Source organism: Oncorhynchus nerka, linkage group LG16 (assembly GCF_034236695.1).
Source record: "Oncorhynchus nerka isolate Pitt River linkage group LG16, Oner_Uvic_2.0, whole genome shotgun sequence".
NCBI classification, from domain to species: Eukaryota; Metazoa; Chordata; class Actinopteri; order Salmoniformes; family Salmonidae; genus Oncorhynchus; species Oncorhynchus nerka.
Genome location: NC_088411.1, coordinates 9684094 through 9706154, shown reverse-complemented (window position 1 = coordinate 9706154; position 22061 = coordinate 9684094). Strand labels below are relative to the sequence as shown.

Here is a 22061-nt window from a genome sequence, read left to right as displayed (position 1 = left end):
ATTATATACCCTGTGTCCCAGGCTTTCTATGTATGTAATGTCTGTTGGTGAATTATGAAACAATTACTGTATGCAGATGTGCAAATTCTTTGATTTGTTTTTACACTTGCTATCTATTTTAAATGTAACAATGTGTTGCAGATTTCAACTTTTATTGGTGACTATGGAAACACATAGAAATTTAATGAACCATGTTTTCAATATCCAACTTTATCCTCTGTAATACTTTTTACAGTAATAAGCTGTAGTCAGGTGGTCATTACCATGTTGTGTTGAGGTCTTCACTACAGTATATAACACATAATATAACACATCATATTGTGGTGGTTAGAGCGTTGGACTAGTAACCTGAAGGTTTCCAATGTAAGTTCAAACCCCCGAGTTGACAAGGTACAAATCTGTCGTTCTGCCCCTGAACAGGCAGTTAACCCACTGTTCCTAGGCCGTCATTGAAAATAAGAATTTGTTCTTAACTGACTTGCCTAGTTAAATAAAGGTAAAAAAATATATAGTGGTCAGAATGCCTGACCTAGGATGTTGCAACCCCTGTCCACAACAGCATTTCATACCCACAATGAAGCATCCATTATCATACCAAAACCATGATCTTGGTTGGGCTAGGATAACAGTACTTTTGGTCTCTGGGTGGGTGACATCACCACATGATGGCTACTAGGGCTTTCTCACTTTGTCTATCATTGATTACTCGCATCCTATCTCCCCACCTGTACTGTACGGCATCTGTATTGGAAGAGAAGGTACAAGGTCTCTCCCCTCGGACCTTCTTCTCCAATGGGTTTTTAGAAGGAGACGAGGAGAGGAATCGAGGAAGGATGAATTGAGAAAGAGCCTAGCATTCACCTGTAAACTAGTTCACATGTGCTACACACTCACCCCTCTGCTACACTCACTGACCTCCTCCTTCTCCTCATCAACCTCAGCAGCCAGCAGAGAAGACTGTGTGAACTGGGTCAATCTAGCACCCACAGATTTAATTTTGTGGGTATTTAATTGTGCTACATTGACTCAGATCACAGTCGGTGGCTGAGATATACTGTCGGTGGGGTAGGAGGTGGAAGGGGTGTGTATGTAGGAGAGGAGATTTGAAGTCGTGTCTCCTACTGTCTATCATGAATGTATAGATATTTTAATACTGTAAGCATCTCGGCTGCGGGTGAATCTCCTCCCATAATTTTGCGCTGATTTGCTTCACTCTGCTACACTCACTATCCTCCTCCTCCAGTGGTTGGCATGCTAGCTACAAGTGTAATTTGATTAGGGTTTTGTGTCCTGGCCGGTCAGCCATACAGGGATGGAACTCATAAATTACATAGCTACTTTGCAGCCCATGTAAAAGTTACCCTTCGTTGTGGTCATTCTCCAGGGTGTTTTTCTTTTGTCTCCACTATCCGCGCTCTACCCTTTTGGTTACAGTGGATATGGCATGCACGCCCATCGCAAACATGATGGGATTAGTATTGGCCTTGTGGTCTTGTCCAATGCACTTGTACATGTGGCTTGTCATTTCTATACTGAAACAGGATTCACAAATCCTCACACATTGTTTACATTTTGCTGAGATGTTTTCTACATTGGAAATGATACACTGTTAGAAATAGGAAAAGCACTCACACATCGTCAAACTTGTGTGTGGGAATAATTTGATTGAAACTGGCAAGATCAGTGTGTGGGATTTTCTTTTTCATTAGACATTGAGGCTAACCATGTTGAAGGATACCAGATTTGACTTCTACACCTACTGTACATGCCGCCATGAAATTGATTATTGCAAGCCTTACCCTTGTAACGAAGGTAGGCAGGATGACATGCTCAGAAGAGACATTTTTAGCAAATATCACTTTCAATAGGGGGTGCAGAAATGAATATGTTAAAGTTTATTTGATTTAATGTCAAAATACATGTTGCTTAAAATAAAGTTGCAATTTGAACTTCATGTAATGCATCATCCTGGTGTAATTCATATGCAGTTCAACATTATAACCACAAGGTGTCAGCGTTAGCAATTGTTTTGCTACATGTAAACAAACCACTGGCTTGGTCTCGTAACGGGAGGTCAATAATATTACAGTATGTTTCCTAATTGAAACTAAGTGTACACCCGGGTAAAATATAGTTGCGTTTTGGAGGAACCAGACGAAGAGCTAGGAGAGACAGATTGGTGAGGGAGGAGAGGTGATAGTGTGAATTACTGCTGCTAGCTAACTTTGATGTAAAGAATGTGGCCATCGCACGTTGGACTCGTATGCTAGCCACATTTAGTTGAGTTATATTGTTGGCTGTCATGAGGTAAATTAATCTAGCTGCTAACAAGGTAAACTGATCTTTCTCTACCTTCACAGAGCCAGCGTGATGTAGTTATTGCTAGCCAAATGTAACACCACCAGAACGAATGGATAATTAACGGGAAATAAACATTGCCCGATGATTTTTTTGTTTGATCTGGTGGCAACAATTCAATGTGTATATATAATTCATTTGTTGTTTGGATCAATTAATACGAATTTAACCATTTGTGCTAGCTCAGTAAGGTTAGCCAAGTACTAGTAATTTTCTAGTTCGCAATTATGGCGCGCTGCAGCGCCAGATGTTTACACCTAGATCACATCTACTGTGTGTGTTATTGCGCAAAATGCTACACATCAGTGGCAACCCGTCATTCAGGGCTGTTTTGAACTCCCGCCTGTTGAGCTTTTTTGTGTGTGCCTGTTTTGCACGTTATTTTGGCATTAGTACGAGCCACATATCAGTTTGCAAAACATGTAAATATATATAATAGAGTTAATAAAGTCGCAGCCAGCGGAACGTATGTAGCGTAGGGGATGGTAATGTTCTCTAATTGCGCCATGATTGGCTCACTGTTCTGTCACTCATGGGGACACTTCATCGCAGCAAAATCTACAGCGAGAGCTCGAAAATTCATGCCCCTTGGGTGCTGCCATTGAGTTATATGAGAAGTGCCCATCCATGAAGGATCAAGGTCATTGGCCACAGATAAAATTACATCAAATCACGTTATATTTACCGTAGTTTGATTGGACTGATCATGTCAACATCATACTTACATACAGCCATATCAGCAAAAACATTTTTAAAGGCAGTAAATGAGGCTGAATGAACTGTTTTGCTGCCGGACAAGGTTCCGTTGATAGCCAGGTGTAGCAATGGTAAGTTGTTGGGACAGCTTTATGTAGGCCCTAACAGTTTGTGGGTACTGTTTGTCACCGTTATAGTGCAGTTCATGTATTTTTTAGTGTTGTGGATTTGCTGGCATGCATAAACATTTTATTTGGGGGGGGGGGGGTTGCATAACCAATATCTACATGCCAAACTCACAACTGCACAGCATCATCTAGATAGGTGTGCAACAAAAGTTCAACATTCACCTTCTGCTACCATTTTTGTCAAGCAGTCTACGCATGTAGTTTAATGCATACGTTCACATAAATCCTACATATGCACCACACAGAACGCACTGCAACTGCAACGCTGCAAGACAAACGCAGCGTTCCACTGGAAACGAATGTACTTCTGGTGTAATGACACTGTCGGTGTGATCGAGGCGTTATTGCATTTTGGTAAACCAGAAGTACATTAATTTCCAATGGAACACTGCATTTGCTTTGCAGCGTTGCAGAAGCAGTTGCAATGCGTTCTGTGTGGTGCATACGTTGGATTTATTGAACGTATGCGTCAAACCGTATGCGTAGACGGCTTGATAGAAAATGGTAGCAGAAAGTGAATGTTGAACTTTTGCAAACATACAGATGCTGCGTACCATTTTGCGCAATGACGCTGTAGGTGTGATTCGAGGCCTTACTGGGGAACCTATTGGTTGTGCGTGTACATAGTACGTGTTGTTGTTTTGACAGTTGAAAAGGTCTGTATCCAAATCAGACTTTAGTAACCACACTGTGAGCCTGTTACAAGACATAAATTCATACGGATTTGAAAAATATCGACTTTGTTCGATCAGATGTGTTAAATGTGCCCATTCCAGCATCCCATTGACCTCTTTACCACATCTATTGGCTACAAAAACAAAGCTTTGTAGTCTTCATTTAAGGTTAAGCATAAGGTTAGCAGTGTGGTTAAGGTTAGATTTTAAGAAGAAAAATTGTAGAAATGGGCAGGGTTTAGCCATAATTATGACTTGGTGGCTGTGTTAACTACATAACACTGCACAAATACCTGAGCTATAAGTAGCACACAATGTCAGAAAACTAGGGTAAACCATGCTGACAAAATAGTAATGTGACGTGATCCATTTAATGCAAAATTGTGTCAATTTACTGAATCAATTTATTCCAACATTCAAAATCGCTAATCTTGAGTCCTTCCACATTACAGATAAATATTTATTCAGTTCAGTGCTCATCCCACCTGCAGTAAATGCAAACTACAGTACAAAAGTACACGAGAGACCTCTAGGGGATGGAAAAAACAGTGCACCATTTTTTTTTAAAGCTGGACTCTCCTCTGTACATTTGGTCAAGGGCAGAAGTACAGTCTTGCTTTTGTTGTCAAATCTACATTTGATTTGACCCCCCCAAAAAATATGCTAGCTCGTCGTGGGAAATTACTGATCTTGGAAACAGGAGACTTAAGCTTTCCTCAAATTTCAAGTTTGGCTAGAAGGAAATACCAAAGAAATGAACATGCAACATATTATTTTTTGAACAAATAAGTCCAGTTTTTATTATTATGGTTGTTAATGCAGCAGTGGCTCTTCCATCTGAACATTGATAAATAAAACACTGACAAAAAATGTTTTTGTTAAGGTTTCCTCAAGACACTGTGAAAGAAATAACCAAATTATCATTCCACACATTTTATATTTTCCTTGACCAATGTCCATACTCAATAGAATGTTTTTCCTCTTTAAAAAAAGCAATCCAACAAGAACCTGAAGGGTGGCAGCGTTCTCCCCTGTCCATGCCCCTCAGGAGTAACTTGATGTTTTGCTGCCGACATCGTCCTCCTGCGTTCCCATACTCTGAAACATACAGTGTGATACAAACCATTAGCAATCATTTTAATACTAACTGAAAGACCAGGGGTTTCATATAAATAAATAAAAATACCAACAAATACTCAACCAACTAAACTGTGAAAATACTCCTCTTGGAAAACCACTAGAGGAGCCTAAAGAATTTAATTGTTGCTTCCTACCTTCTGAACAAACTGCGGGTTTACTGTGATTTCTTGATCCATGGACTTTAGTTTCTCATCCAGCTCTATACACTTCAACATCTGTGAAGGACACAAAACAAGGCATTTACTTCACTAAAACAGTACCAAATGATATTCAAATAATTGTTGTCACTTCATTGCACCCCAATAGTAATTTCCATATAAGGATAGATAATCAAATACTGCCATTCTCTTACCTCTTGATCAATTTTGTGAAGCATTGCGGGGTTGTTGTATTTCTCTGGGTTGTCATGGAAACAGACCATGCCATCCTTTTGGTTGATACTGGCATATATCTCACCATCTTCAATCTGTAAGGAACAGAAAGGTTATTAATGGACGAATCAATGTTAGATCTAGTCCTCTTTGAAGTGAACGCCATTTTCTTTGATACATTCAAAATTGAGTGTTCTCAGAGTACTGAGATAAAGCGTGTCTATCCTCCTGCGGTCACGTTGGCTTACCATGTGCAAGACATACTTCTCCGCCTCCTGGGGCCCTGACAGCTGCACTCGACTCGCCATGTCTTGCAAGGACAGCGTCAGGAAAGTCTGCAAAGAAAGAAGGGTGGTCATGATACATTGCCTTTCTGACCATTTGCTTTAAATACTTTGTTTACACCCTGGTAACAGGGTGAAGATAGGGACGAAGAAGTTAGATTTGAGGTGAAGGACGGGAGGTATATTTTGAATATAGTCGAGGTAAGTGCAGATGGAGATATATTAAGAATGAGAATGGTGTATTGGGGGTAACCGAGATGAGCGAGGACTATTGATAGACATATTAGTAGGTATATGTGAGGTGAGGGGTCGTATATTTGAGGTGAAGAAGACATGATCTGAAGGGGAAGGAAGTATACCTTTGTTAGCCTCTGGATGTTCTTCTTGTAGAGGGAGGACAGGCACTGCTTGACCAGCCCTGTGTTGTTGTCGCGTGTGAAGGTCTCACTGTGTTTATTCACCTGGGAGCGCAGTTCTGCTGGGTTGTTGGTGGCGTACACCTGAGCAAGCTCATGGTACGCGTTGCTGAGAGGCTGCAGAAACAAAAAGCAGTAAAATATATGTCATATGTATAGTATGTAGTACAACAGACAATTCAAAATATAATGGCATATTTAAGCCTTAAAGATGTGATATATGGCCCATTTTGGATCTTCATTCTCACCTTTATGAACCTGCCAACTATCTGTGACGTGTACTTGGGGAGCTGCTGCACTTTGCCGTGGAGAATCAGGGAGACCAGGATGTACTTCTTATAGGCCTCCAACATGATGTGACTGACAGCCATGGCTGGAGTGGTTATTGCCTGGTGGAGAAGAGATCACCAGAATATCACAGAAGGGAACAGGAGATGTAAACAAAATACTGCATTGTTGGGAAAGAGTTTGCAAGTAAACATTTCACTGTACTGATTACACCCGTTGTATCCTGTTCATGTGACAAAAAAACCTCTGATTTGATATGTCATTGCCATTACAGATGAAATGTAATCTCAGTGTGTAGTGTACTTGACTACTGTATGCATCAAAATAGTAATTTGAAGGTAATTTCAAATGTTATTACAATGAGCAAAGGTTTTACTAGTAGTATGCTAAATCAATTCACTTTTGATAACAGGAACACTAGGTCACATCTAAAACAGCTTTAGCACACACATTTTAGGTTCTCAAATAAGCCAGTACCTGTTCATAAAAATACAGTGCTCTTTCAAAGTTCTTCAGACCCGTGTAGATCATGCCTCCGTAATAGTAGTAACATAGAAAGTGCTTTGCGTCGTAGGCGCCATTTTCCTTACAGATGTCCATCATGTCAAGCTCAAGAAATGGGAGGACAGGCTTGAAGCACTTTGCTAACAAGCACAGCTGTGGATGTACACACAAAAATTGTTGAGGGGTCATTCATTCGAAGTCTCGCAGCCAAGCGTCAATACATTCCAATAATCATATAAAGTCAAAGATCCTGTTGATACGAATCAGTTTACTCACCTGACACAGGTCTGCGTGAACTGAGGTAAGTTGGTTTGTGTTGATTTGCATTTTGTCTATTGCCTGTTTTAGAATGCCGACACCCCTCAATGGCTGTGAAAGAAAGAGATGCATTAAAACCATACGTAACAGAGATAAGAATGTGTCGTAAGCGCACTCCACACAGCTAGCTTGAAATGTCGCCAATAATGCCATCGAAAGCGCTCCTTTTCAGTGGCACGACTGGATAGTACGACGTTGTCAATCAGGCGATCACCTGATTTGGCAAGGCAGAGGGCCCCAGGTTTGAGGTGTGGTACGGTCAGTTTGCCCTGAGTTGTCGTCAGAGAGGAAGAAAGCTAATCCTGCTAAGCTTGCACATTGGGCTGGGCGATATGGCCAAAATATATCACTATATTTCTATTTTTTTGACAGTATGGCGGTATTTTATGTTTCTGAATAATCCAAGTTTTAAATATGTTTAATGATATGTGATTTTATTAGTCACATGCACAGGGTTGCAGATGTACTTGCAGGGTACAGTTAAATTCTAAATGGGGGGTTTTGGGCCTTTCTCCATTCTGATGGTTTTATACTCAACCAAACTTAGACAAAACTGACAGTGAAGTAGTCCAATGTGCAGAACCTTTCATTTAATTTAGCACTATATTAAAATATCATTATTGACAGTATTGTAAAAACCCATACTGGTATGTGGATTCACAATATATCGCCCAGCCCTAGTTTCACATATCCTTCTTTGAAAAACACCTGCATTACACTTAGATCATGTAGAATGAACCGATATTAGTGATGGGGGATCGATAGTTATATATCACAATATTATTTTGGACGATATGATAGTGCCCTCCACTAATATTGGCACCATTTGGTAAATATTAGCAAAATGGGCCGTAAAAAAAAAATCTATTGTTTATCCTCTTGGTCTTTCATTCAAAATATTCACAAAAATGTAACCTTTAATTAAAAGTAAAATAATTTGCAAGAAAAATTACATTCTTATCATGAAACAAATATTTTTCTCAAATATATGTGTGCCTCTTCATTCAATACTTCGTGCAACCTCCCTTTGCCAAGAAAACAACTCAGTCTTCTCCTATAATGCGTAATGAGGTTGGAGAACACATGGTAAGGGCTCTGAGACCATTCCTCCATACAGAATCTCTCCAGATTCCGAGGTCCTTTTCAAATCATCCCACAGGTTCTCTATTGGGTTTAGGTCAGGGGCCTGGGATGGCAAAATCTTGATTCTGTAGTCAGTGAAACATTTTTGTGTTGATTTTGAGGTGTGCTTTGGATCATTGTCCTGCTGGAAGATCCAACCACGGCCCAGTTTAAGCTTTCTAGCAGAGGCATTCTGGGTATTGATATAATATCTATAGAGTCCATGATACCATGTATCCTAACAAGTTGTCCAGGGTATTTGGAAGAAAAACAGCCCCACAACATCAAAGATCCACCAATGTGGCAGGGCTTGAAAACTATTACAGACTACAAAGGGAAACCTAGATGCGAGCTGCCAAGTGACGCGAGCCTACCAGACGAGCTAACTGCCTTTAATGCTAGCTTCAAGGCAAGCAACACTGAAGCATGCATGAGAGCACCAGCTGTTCCGGACGACTGTGTGATAACGCTCACAGTGGCCAATGTGAACAAAACCTTTAAACAAGTCAACATTCAAAGTCGCTGGGCCAGACGGATTACCAGGACATGTACTCAAAGCATGCGCAGACCAACTATCAAGTGTCTTCACTGACATTTTCAACCTCTCCATGACCGAGTCTGTAATACGTACATTTTTCAAGCAGACCACCATAGTCCCTGTGCCCAAGGAAGCGAAGGTAGCCTGCCTAAATGATTACCACCTCGTGGCACTCACGTCTGTAGCCATGAAGTGCTTTGAAAGGCTGGTCATGGCTCACATCAACAGCATCCCCCCCGGACAACCTAGACCCACTCCAATTCACATACCGCCCCAACAGATCCAAAGATGATGCAATCGCTATTGCACTCTACACTGCCCTTTCTCACCTGGACAAAAGGAACACCTATGTGAGAATGCTGTTCAATTGACTACAGCTCAGCGTTCAACAACATAGTGCCCACGAAGCTCATCACTAAGCTAAGGACTCTGGGACGAAACACCTCCCTCTGAAACTGGATCCTGGACTTCCTGACGGGCCGCCCCCAGGTGGTAAGAGTAGGCAACAATACGTCTGCCACGCTGATCCTTAACACTGGGGCCCCTCAGGGTTGTGTACTTAGTCCCCTCCTGTATTCCCCTTTCACCGCGTGGCCAAACACAACTCCAACACCATCATTAAGTTTGCTGACAACACAACAGTGGTAGGCCTGATCACCGACAACAATGAGACGGCCTATAGGGAGGTCAGAGAACTGGCAGTGTGGTGCCAGGACAATAACCTCTCCCTCAATGTGAGCAAGACAAAGGAGCTGATAGTGGACTACAGGAAAAGGCAGGCCGAATAGGCCCCCATTAACTTATTGGTGACAGGGGGCAGTATTGAGTAGCTTGGATGAATAAGGTGCCCAGAGTAAACTGCCTGCTACTCTGTCCCAGATGCTAATATATGCATATTATTAGTAGTATTGGATAGAAAACACTCTGAAGTTTCTAAAACTGTTTGAATGATGTCTGTGAGTATAACAGAACTCATATGGCAGGTGAAAACCTGAGACAAATCCAACCAGGAAGTGGAAAATCTGAGGTTTGTAGTTTTTCAACTCTTTGCCATTCCAATATACAGTGTAAATGGGGTCATATTGCACTATCCTAAGGCTTCCACTAGTCAACAGTCTTTAGAACTTAGTTTGGGACTTCTACTATGAAGTGGAGGGGAATGAGCCAGGTGTCTGGCAGAGTGCCACAGGCTCTGACGCACGGTCACGGGAGTTAGCTCTCGTGCCATTGCTTTTCTACAGACATAGGAATTCTCCGGTTGGAACATTATTGAAGATTTATGTTAAAAACATTCTAAAGATTGATTCTATACTTAGTTTGACAAGTTTCTACGGGCTGTAACTGAACTTTTTGAACTTTTCGTCTGACATTCGGCTGGACCTTGATCGCGCGTTTGGATTTGTTTACCAAACGCCCTAACAAAAGAAGCTATTTGGACATAAATTATTAACCTTATCGAACAAATCAAACATTTATTGTGGAACTGGGATTCCTGGGAGTGCATTCTGATGAAGATCAAAGGTAAGTGAATATGACTAATGTTGACTCCACAATATGGCGGATATCTTTTTGGCTGCTTTGTTGTCTGAACGCTGTCCTCAGATTATTGTTTTCTTTTTTAAATCTGACACAGCGGTTGTATTAAGGAGAAGTAGATCTCTAATTCCATGTATAACACTTGTATTTTCATCAACATTTATGATGAGTATTTCTGTAAATTGATGTGGCTCTCTGCAAAATCACTGCATGTTTTAGAGCTACTGAACGTAACAAGCCAATGTAAAATGAGATTTTTTGATATAAATATGCACTTTATCAAACAAAACATGCATGTATTGTGTAACATGAAGTCCTAGGAGTGTCATCTGATGAAGATCAAAGGTTAGTGATTAATTGTATCTATTTGTGCTTTTTGTGACTCTCTTTGGCTGGAAAAATGGCTGTGTTTTTCTGTGAGTTGGTGGTGACCTAACATAATCGTTTGTGGTGCTTTCGCTGGAAAGCCTTTTTGAAATCAAACACTGTGGCTGGATTAACGAGAATTTTATCTTTAAAATGGTGTAAAATACTTGTATGCTTGAGGAATTTTAACTATGAGATTTTTGTTGTTTTGAATTTGGTGCCCTGCACTTTCACTGGCTGTTGGCGAGGTGGGACGCTCACGTCCCACATATCCCAGAGAGGTTAACATCAACAGGGGCTGTAGTGGAGCAGGTTGAGAGTATCAAATTCCTTGGTGTCCACATCACCAACGAACTATCATGGTCCAAACATACCAAGACAGTCGTGAAGAGGGCACGACAAAACCTTTTCCCCCTCAGGAGACAAAAGATTTGGCATGGGCCCCTAGATCCTCAAAAGGTTCTACAGCTGCACCATCGAGAGCATCCTGACCGGTTGCATCACCGCCTGGTATGGCAACTGCTCGGCATCTGACCGTAAGGCGCTACAGAGGGTAGTGCGAACACCTCAGTATATTACTGGGACCAAGCTTCCTGCCACCCAGGACCTATATAATAGGCAGTGTCAGAGGAAAGCCCATAAAATTGTCAGAGACTCCAGTCACCTAAGTTACAGACTGTTTTCTCTGCTACTGCACGGCAAGCGGTACCGGAGCGCCAAGTCTAGGACCAAAAGGCTCCTCAACAGCTTCTACCCCGAAGACATTAGACTGCTGAACAATTCATAAAAATCGCCACCAGACCATTTACATTGACAGCACCCCTCATGTACACGGCTGCTACTCGCTGTTTGCTTGTTACCTATGCATAGTCCCTTCGCCCCCACCAACATGAACAGATTATCTCAACTAGCCTGTACCCCTGCACACTAACTCGGTACCGGTGCCCCCTGTATATAGCCTCGTTATTCTTATTGTGTTACTTTTTATTTTAGACTACTTGGTAAATACCTTCTTGAACTGCACTGTTGGTTAAGGGCTTGTAAATAAGCATTTCTCTGTAAAGTCTACACTTGTTGTATTCGGCTCATGTGGCAAATAAAGTTTGATTTGACACTTCACAGTGGGGATGAGGTACTTTTCTGCATGGCTATCTTTCTGTCTACGCCAAAACCCACTTCTGGTGTTTGTTTCCAAAAAGCTTTATTTAGGTCTCATCTGACCATAGAACCCGGTCCTATTGAAAGTTCCAGTAACGTTTGGCAAACTGTAGGCGCTTGAGTTTGTTGTTTGATGACAGCAAAGGCTTTTTTTCTGACAACCCTCCCAATCAACTTTTGGTTATGTAGGTGGCATCTGATTGTAGTTTTGGAGACGTTCTAACCCCAAGACCAACTAACGTCTGCAATTCTCCAGTTGTGATCCTTGGAGATTTTTTTGGCCACTCGAACCATCACCCTGTGCATGGGGTCGAGAGCACTAGGTCGGCTGCACCTCTGCCAAAACTCCGGTATTTTTCATCCTTTGGCAAGTCTTACCTGTTTCCGTTCTACAAGGGCATTTGTCAACTGATGGCAGAGGCCGGCAACTGTGAAGAGAAATAATAAAAGTAGTAAGTAGGTTTAACAGGTTCAATCAAGCTAAATTAATTTTGCCCTGAACATTTGACCTTGAACATTCTCCACATTCCTTAGGATTTGACTCTAATAATTGCAAGATGTTAACACCTCATGGAGTAAACACCTCATGAAGTAAACCATTCCTCTGAAACTCAGTTGAATCCAAGGCTAAAAACTCTAAAACCAAAAGTTATTTCAGTTAAGACTTACAAGTGTCTGTTGCATATCGAATGTGCTCCCCATTGCAGGTACTGATGAAGAGCTGGACTTGGGAAAAGAGCGTCTCAAAGTCAGGGATGTTTGGCATGGAGAACTTCACAAACCTTTATGAAGGGAAAGTGAAAACTGGCAGTGAGCACACAAGGAAAACATTTTGACACAGTACATGAAAACAAAAAAGATTGTAGGCTGTGTAAGACAGTTTCAACAGGCACATAATTTAATTTGAACACCAGGGGTAGAAACCTTGATCTGTGTGATATACTTTTGAGTCATGAGCCCCGAATGCACAGGTACACTAAGCAGAAAATGACTCGAAGTCATAGCCTAGATCAGTGATTTACTTATACTCATTTATCAGTGATTAAAGGACTGCAGAGGAGAGAAGGCTACTCACAGCACAGCCAGGACGCCCAGGGAGTGCTCCTGGATGTCCAAGGCCCCCAGTACAGTGTCCAGGTGGGACAGGTTCTTGGCCAACAGCTCCCCGCTCTTGTTGATCAGTTCACACAGCTGTGTCATCTGACCTGAGATGCAACAGTTAAGACAATTGGTAAACAAACAATGCAGCCCTTGATAGTCAAGCTATCAAGGCCTGGTTGAAGAGAAGTACAGGTCCATATCAGATAACAGTTAATGTGTTATGTTGTTGAGTATTAAACCTACATTTTATTTTTATTTTACCTTTATTTAACTAGGGAAGTCAGTTAAGAACAAATTCTTATTTTCAATGACGGGCTAGGAACAGTGGGTTAACTGCCTGTTCAGGGGCAGAATGACAGATTTGTCCCTTGTCAGCTCGGGGATTTAAACATGCAACCTTTTGGTTACTAGTCCAACACTCTAACCACTAGGCTACCCTGCCACCCCAGTTTATATAGTTTAATTTACACAAGTGTTTCTCCCATTTTTAAATGAGACCTCCCTAACCCAAACATTAATGTCCAGACCCAGTTCACACCCATCTAACCCAGAGATGACAGCATATGTCAGTCATAACTAAATATTTCATTATGTTGCTCCATTTAATGCTTATTTCTAACGATATTGTAATGCAGGCTACAAAAACTCTGTACCAAAAACTAACCAGAATGTCAACTGAATACACCTGCATATGTAAATAATAATTAAGTAATAAAACATTTTTAAAATATTGGGTGCCACGAAGAACATTGAGCATGTTTTTAGAATGAAACGCGGTCCAGCTGCATTGTTCATATTCTTTGCAGTTACTGTAAAATATATCGGCCGGTCAAGTGTCCTGTCAAGGCCTGCACTGGTTACATTAGCTATGAAAGTAACGCATATTGCGTTACAGATGGGACTGTCGACCAATAACAGTTGACAATGGCGCTCTGCAACCAATCGCGCCTACTTAGGGCGGAACTACCGGTAAGCATTCCACTGAAATATTTTTCTCGAACAAAAACAAAGTTAGATTTTAAAACACGTATTCATTTACTATGTTGTTATTTGTACGCTTTAGTGTCCAGGGGTAAAAACACATCTTTCTGAACGACTTTTTTGAGGCCTCATTCCCAAAAACAATACATTTAGGGCTGTGTTTACATGATAAAGCAAAAAGGAGGATCTAGCTATCCAGTTTGGCTAGCTAGCTATGCTATCGGCACAGCAAAGCATTGCTTAGCATTGGCTAATAGTTCCAGCTCGTCTGAGAACTAAAACATGTTTATTGTCCATACCTTGAGCGGAGAGCTGCCGCACATTGTTCACGAACTGCTCCAAGGCTGAAGCCATTGTTATATATGTCCAAAGTGGTAGCAATTCAGACTGTTTTTCATTCAGATGTCAGAAACAACTCCGTCCGGACTGAGACAGGGGGCCACACAGCCGCCACTGAGAGAAAAGTATCGCGAGACCTTAGTAAGAGCAGACGGGAAACAACGAGATTTACAGTTGGAACTTTAGGCTCTTAAAGGGACAGGCATAGGGTTTTGCTAAATATTCATTTCAGAAACCTTGTTATTGCTGTTTGCTACCATTTATTTGCCACTTTTCTCGAAACATAATCCCCCTGAAAACATCTTGTGATTGTTGTTCTTTGCTATCAATATTTGTTATAATTGGGAATTTGGCTCCCTTATTATAAAAGGTGGCTCACTTTTTCCCTCACAGCCAAGTAAACACAGAAAGGGCAGTGCAGATGCTACCGGGTTGCAGGCAAAGATATTATAAAGTTGGAGATTTCCCACACAACTACAGCCCTGGAGGGCCAGAGTGCAGTACTGTTTTTCATAGTTTCCTTCTAATTGGACTGATTCAGATCTGGATGGGGACACCTGTAACACAAGGGGAATTGGATAGCTCTGCACCTACATTTTAAAATGTGCGTGCAAGATCCCCACTCAACAATGCGACATAATAAGAATAGGAGAAAGTTAAACGTCAATAAATAATACATGGATTATAATGTACAGACTTTTATCCTTTTTCCAGGTGTGATTTGGCAAACAAAATTATTTGGGGCCCCTACAAGGGGACACTCAACACCTCCCTGAAGCTTACCAATGAACCAGAGGCCACCCCTGCTTCCTACCCAGTACCACAGACAGTTATCAAACCATACAGTAGGCCAGCACACTCCACTCTCCTACCTATAGCTGCCTGATACTGCTTCTCAGGATGTCTTCATTGTTCTGGTGCCTCATTGGATCGGTCTTGCGATTGACTACAGCTGCTTAGTCTTGCTTGCCAGACTCATGGTTGGCACTAATAGACTCATGGTTGGCCATTAATAGATGCTAACTGCTTTAGCGCCCATTAACGATAGTATCTTCTGTTCGGGGGCGTTTTGTTAAGACCCCCGACACTTGTTCTGAACGTTAAAATGCATCGCTTGTGGTATGGTTTTGGAAACATAAGGAATATGTCTTTCATATCAGCAACAAATAATAATTTTAAAAAGGTTAAATTACTACACACCTTTATAGGGTTAGCTTAAGTGTTCCCACACAGACATATCTCCATGTTACATCACTTGGAAGATAGACTGAAGACATAGGTGGCCAGCCACCTGTACTAATTAGCTATCTAGCGTGCTCGGAACACTTGTGTGTAAGCGTAACTGAGGAGGAAGTGTAGTTGGTCAACTGTAGGCACACACAGCTTGTCTGTCTGTGCAAACTGCTACAGCAAGTGTATATCTTTTATATGAAATATTAATTCTTGTTGATATTAAAGAAAAGAGTCTGAAAACCCTACGTATGGAGAAGAAGTGGTCCCCAGAGCTGACTGATTCCTCCCTTCACTGTTATTTTGCTTCTCCTGCTGCATGCATGCTGTCAGCATGTTTTGATGTGAAAAGTTCATGTTGATATGCTAATATTGAATGTTGTTGATGTTTACCCTTTCATGGTACAAGTTTGCCTCTGGATTTGTAAACCCAACAGAGAAACTGAGGACATGTGCGTCATCTTGTTTCAGGACATTGTCTTTGATGAAGATGTAGGCAGACTTTACATCTTGGGGGATGTTGTACAGTAGGCAACACTTCTGGGAGCATTTGCACCAAATTTTACAGCTGCTGTGCGGCTGACGGGTTGCGGCACTAAGAGCTGAGGGTTGTGACACCAGTCCATACTGATAGTCGGTAACAAGTCCAAATACAGTGCTGAAAGGCATAATCAACATAGTGCTTAGTTTAGCTAGCTTGCTGGCTAATGCTATGCAGCACAAATGTCAAAGTCTGACCAATTGCAATAAAGGTTCAAACCAGAAAAAGTATATTTGACAGTGTCAATCATTTAGTTGCATTAGTAACGAATCGGTATTCCAAAATAGTTTTTATTTAAATGGAACCCTATTAAGAATAACACATTGACGTTCTGGACTTTCGAACACATCTCACGCTTCGTGAAGCCATTGTTCGATCATGGACAGAAATTAGTGAGACAAGTAAATAATGTCATTACTGCCTAAGATAACTTTACGCCTATTTGGCAGAGAGATAACTTTTCTTCATGATCAGTTCAAGTGTATATCCGCGAAGATGTCTTCTTCCCCTGGTGGACATGGATGGGGTCAAAACAATATTGGGCCAGGTACCCCAACAAACTATACATCACCCTGGAGGACAGACAAAGATTCTGGGTGTCATCTCAGTATGGGAACTTGAAGCGTGATCTGTGTTGAAGTAGTTCTGAACTGTCTATTTTCAGTTATGAACAAATTCTTATTTACAATGACGGCCTGGCCAAACCCAGACGACGCTGGGCCAATTGTGCGCTGCCCTATGGGACTCTTTGCTATGCGTCGTTTGCATAGCTAAAATGTCACCATGCTTAGTTTTCCCAGAAATACTGTAGGCACTAACTTTATAGCTGGAACCTTTGCTTTGCCCTTTGTTAGTGTTTCACTTTGGCCTAGCTGATGTGAACAACCATATAGCAGTTAACTTCAAGGGCAATTGTCCTCATTTAACAAATTCACAGTTCTCCCTGTTCCAACATTAGCCTGCATTCTCATGTTAGGACATCTTCTTTGCTCACCTTTCAAAAATGGTATGTTGTTGAAAATTTACATTGAAAACAAACTAACCCTTTTGTTTTCTTCTCTGTTTTCCAGCACAGATGGTTTTATTTGCATCAGCCCTATAAAACATCATATACACTGCCCTGGTGAGAAGGTGAGCTCGGAGTCAAGACAGAAACCCTGTAGGCTGGAGGCAGAGTGGTGATTGTGTTTCCTCCTTCTAACAATAATGGTCTTTGCACTCTCCCTTGCGCATGCATGTTCAGTGTGCCTGGATAGAGAAACACCTGAGCTATGACTTCTTGGAGCAGATCTTCCTGACCTGAGACAAGACCATGGTGACTGGGGACATCCTCATAGATGACACGCCAGACATCCGAGGCGAGTGTTTGTAGCAAAGCTGGAAAACTGGGTGTGTCTAAATGTATGTGTTTTGCATTTACGTGATGGTGCCATATGCATGCTACTTTGTCATACATTTAGGTATATTACAGTTTAGTTTGTTGGTAGTTAGTACTCCAGACCGTTAGATGAATCGAAAAGCACAAAAGCCTTTGTGATGTGCCGCTGTTGCAGGTGTAGAGTCCAACCCAACCTGGGAGCACATCCTGTTCATTGCCTGCCACAACAAAAAAAATGTAACCCCCAGCTCCAGCCAGCGCCTGCTCTCCTGGGCCCATGACTGGAGGGCCATCCTGGAGAGCAAGAGGCGCTGAACCCTTAAGCACACACACCAACCTCCCCTTCTCCACCCTGATGACCTACACTACATTGGGGTTCAACTGCTAGAGTGAATACCTCCACTAACTTCTCCAACTTGAAGTGAAGTGAGTATTCATCTGTTTGACCACTAGGGGGCACACATAGACTGAAGCATGTGGTAGAAATAAGTGGTGTGCCGATCTCATCCTACTCGTCATCGTATCTGTTTTATCACACATCATATTCGTAATCGGATTTACTCTTGATCGGAAAACCCAGAAGTGCGCTTTAAATGCGGGTAAAGCCTATACATTCAGGGCGCATTACTGCGCTATCACTCAAATGTGCATTGTTATGCCCCTTCACTCATTCATGCACACATTGTTAAATGACCCAGACAGATGAAAATGCACATGATTTAATTACTTTGTCCTATCAACGAAACAGGCTAATAAATAGCCTAATGCATGACTGGCTACTATTGCCTGCATTTATTCCAGACACAGGTTTAGATGAATGTAACGCTAATCAAATCAAATGAAAGTTTAGTTGTCACTTGCGCGGAATACAACAGTGACCATACAGTGAAATGCTTACTTACAGGCTCTAACCAATGGTGTGAAAAAATTATAATAATACAAAATAAAAAAAGGTGTGTGTGTGTGTAGGTCAGTAAAGAAATTAAACTAACAGTAAAAAGACATTTGAAAAAAAGAGTAGCAAGGCTATACAGACACCGGTTAGTCGGGCCTATTGAGGTAGTATGAACATGTAGGTATCGCTAAAGTGACTATGCACATATGATGAACAGAGAGTAGCAGAAGCGTAAAAAGGAGGGGTTGGCAGGTGGTGGGACAGATAGCCCTGTTAGCCAATGTGCGGGAGCACTGGTTGGTAGGGGCCAATTTAGGTAGTATGTACATGAATGTATAGTTAAAGTGACTATGCATATAAGATAAACAGAGAGTAGCAGCAGCGTAAAATAGGGGTGGGGGGGTATGACTGGGGTGGCTGGGGTCTTTGACAATTTTTAGGGCCTTCCTCTGACACCACCTGATGTAGAGGTCCTGGATGGCAAGCAGCTTTGCCCCAGTGATGTACTGGGCCATAAGCACTACCCTCTGAAGTGCCTTCCCTCTGAAGTGCCTTCCGGTCGGTCGGAGGCCGAGCAATTGCTGTACCAGCCAGTGATGCAACCTGTCAGGATGCTCTCGATGTTGCAGCTTTAGAACCTTTTGAGGATCTCAGGACCCATGCCAAATCTTTTTAGTTTCCTGAGGGGAATAGGCTTTGTCGTGCCCTCTTCACGACTGTCTTGGTGTGATTGGGCCAATCTAGTTTGTTGTTGATGTGGACACCAAGGAATTTGAAGCTCTCAACCTGCTCCACTACAGACCCTCCTCCCTATAGGCTGTCTCGTCGTTGTCGGTGATCAGGCCTACCACTGTTTTGTCGTCAGCAGACTTAATGATGGTGTTGGAGTCGTGCCTGGCCATGCAGTCGTGGGTGAAGAGGGAGTACTGGAGGGGACTGAGCACCCCTGGGGAGCTCCAGTGTTGAGGATCAGCTTGGCAGATGTGTTGCTACCTACCCTCACCACCTGGGGGCGGCCTGTCAGGAAGTCCAGGATCCAGTTGCAGAGGGAGGTGTTTAGTCCCAGGATCCTTAGCTTGGTGATGAGCTTTGAGGGTACTATGGTGTTGACCGCTGAGCTGTTGTCAATGAACAGCATTCTCACATAGGTGTTCCTTTTGTCCAGGTGGGAAAGGGCAGTGTGGGGTGCAATAGAGATTGCATCATCTGTGGATCTGTTTGGGCGGTATGCAAATTGTGGTGGGTCTAGGGTTTCTGTGATGATGGTGTTGATGTGAGCCATTACCAGCCTTTCAAAGCACTTCATGGCTACGGACGTGAGTGCTACGGGTCTGTAGTCATTTTGGCAGGTTTCCTTTGTGTTCTTGGGCACAGGGACTAGGGTGGTCTGCTTGAAGCATGTTGGTATTACAGAATCAATCAGGGACATGTTGAAAATGTCAGTGAAGACACCTGCCAGTTGGTCAGCACATGCCCGGAGCACACGTCCTAGTAAACTGTCTGGACCCGCAGCCTTGTGTATGTTGACCTGTTTAAAGGTCTTACTCACGTCGGCTATGGAGAGCATGATCACACAGTTGTCCGAAACAGCAGATGCTCTCATGCATGCCTCAGTGTTGCTTGCCTCGAAGCGAGCATAGAAGTGTTTTAGCTCGTCAGGTAGGCTCGTGTTACTGGGCAGCTCGCGGCTGTGCTTCCCTTTGTAGTCTGTAATAGTTTGCAAGCCCTTCCACATCCGACGAGCGTCGGAGCCGGTTTAGTATGATTCAATCTTAGCCCTGTATTGACGCTTTGCCTGTTTGATGATTCGTCGCAGGGCATAGCGGGATTTCTTGTAAGCTTCCGGGAGTCCCGCACCTTGAAAGTGGCAGCTCTACTCTTTAGCTCAGTGTGAATGTTGCCTGTAATCGATGGCTTCTGGTTGGGGTATGTACATACAGTCACTGTGGGGACGACGTCCTCAATGCACTTATTGATAAAGCCAGTGACTGATGTGGTGTATTCCTCAATGTCATCGGAAGAATTCCGGAACATGTTCCAGTCTGTGATAGCAAAGCAGTCCTGTAGTTTAGCATCTGCTTCATCTAACCATCTGTTTATAGACCGAGTCACTGGTACTCCCTGCTTTAATTTTTGCTTGTAAGCAGGAATCAGGAGGATTGAGTTGTGGTCGGATTTACCAAATGGAGGGCGAGGGGGAGCTTTGTACGCGTCTCTGTGTGTGGAGTACAGGTGATCTAGATTTGTTTTCCATCTGGTTGCACATTTAACATGTTAGAGATTTGGTAGAACTGATTTAACTTTCCCTGCGTTTCCCTGAATTTCCCTGAAGTAGCTAGGCTAATTCGCTTGCCCCATATATTGTTTCACTTTCGAGAGGAGCAAAACTTTTCCCTCCCGATATTTATGCCACAACATTTGTACAATCAAAATAAACAATCTACATTTGGCATTTTATTTTCTACTGATCTGTTTGCTCTGTAAAATTGTCTGGGCTAGAGTAAATAATAATAGCAAGCAAGCATGGGTTTGGATCACGATTTAATGACAGACGTCGTCAGCGATGGAATATATGGACAGACAAAGTAGGCCTACTGAACAACCGTATGGCCTCAGCAAAGTCGACAGGAAATAACTAGCTATGGATTCTGTTTCATACGCAATGTTTGGAGGAGGGGAGTTTTCGATCACAAATAATTACAAAAAATACTTATTTTTTTCATAATCGTATTTGGAAAATTCATCTTTATTACGGTACTCGTTTTGTCCGAGTACTCGGCACATCACTAGTAAAAAAATAATGAAAATGATTTTACTGTTTTTACACGCTCATTATAGTTGTTTGGGTATCTATTATCAGTTGTCTGTCTGTATGGTTTTGGAAAGTTTTGCAGCTGTCATGACTTCCACCAAAGGTGGCTCCTCTCCCTGTTCGGGAGGTGCTCGGCGGTCATCGTCGCCGGCCTACTAGCTACCACCGATCCATTTTTCTTTTTTGTTTGGTTCTGTCTGTTTCTTACACCTGTGTTCTATTGAGTTCATTTCTGTAGGTTTATTAACCTCGTTGCCTGCTGGTATTTTGTGCGGGATTATTTTTATTTTATTTTTTTGGTGCGTGTGCTAGATTGCATCACAGGCTATTCTCACGGTCGTTTGTGCCGTTGTGATTTAATTTAGGAGTAGATCGTTTTTCCTCCTTTTGTCACTTTGAATTCCTGTTTTGTTGGGCGCCTTCGTTGGGTTTGTTTCCTGACCAGTTTTGTTGTGTTTTGGGATTTCCAAATAAATATTTTCTATTTGGACCTCAGTGCTCTCCTGCTCCTGACTCTTGCACCCACCTCGTCCTAGTGAGGCACCTTACAGCAGCCTGTGTTTTGACAATTTGGGAGAATAGAAAATAATTTCAAAGGGATAAAATGATCCATTTTAAAAGTGGTCTAGAGTTGTTTAGTGTGGTGTGCACTTTAACCATCGATTAAGCACCATTCATTATCAACTGACAGAGAGACTTACGATCACTCCACCCAAAGGCACACATCATTGCAAAATGTTTAAATAGTCACCACTGTCAATCACCTGAAATATATAACACACGCATACACATTTTGTATGTTGACAAGTACATTGGCCCAAGGACCA

General features: G+C 42.2%; 1 protein-coding gene across 1 annotated transcript; it reads right to left on the bottom strand.

The window, feature by feature from the left end:
- Positions 1-4686: 4686 nt before the first annotated feature.
- On the bottom strand, positions 4687-14511 carry LOC115143997 (COP9 signalosome complex subunit 3-like). The gene is made up of 12 exons (XM_029684555.2): positions 14339-14511; positions 13033-13162; positions 12627-12739; positions 12336-12385; positions 7196-7288; positions 6893-7072; positions 6376-6516; positions 6071-6244; positions 5676-5762; positions 5409-5522; positions 5191-5271; positions 4687-5014 (listed from the first exon to the last, which is right to left on the bottom strand). The coding sequence occupies exons 1-12, from the start codon at positions 14391-14393 to the stop codon at positions 4961-4963; spliced, it is 1272 nt and encodes a 423-aa protein (XP_029540415.1). The 5' UTR covers positions 14394-14511; the 3' UTR covers positions 4687-4960.
- Between the last annotated feature and the right edge of the window lie 7550 nt (positions 14512-22061).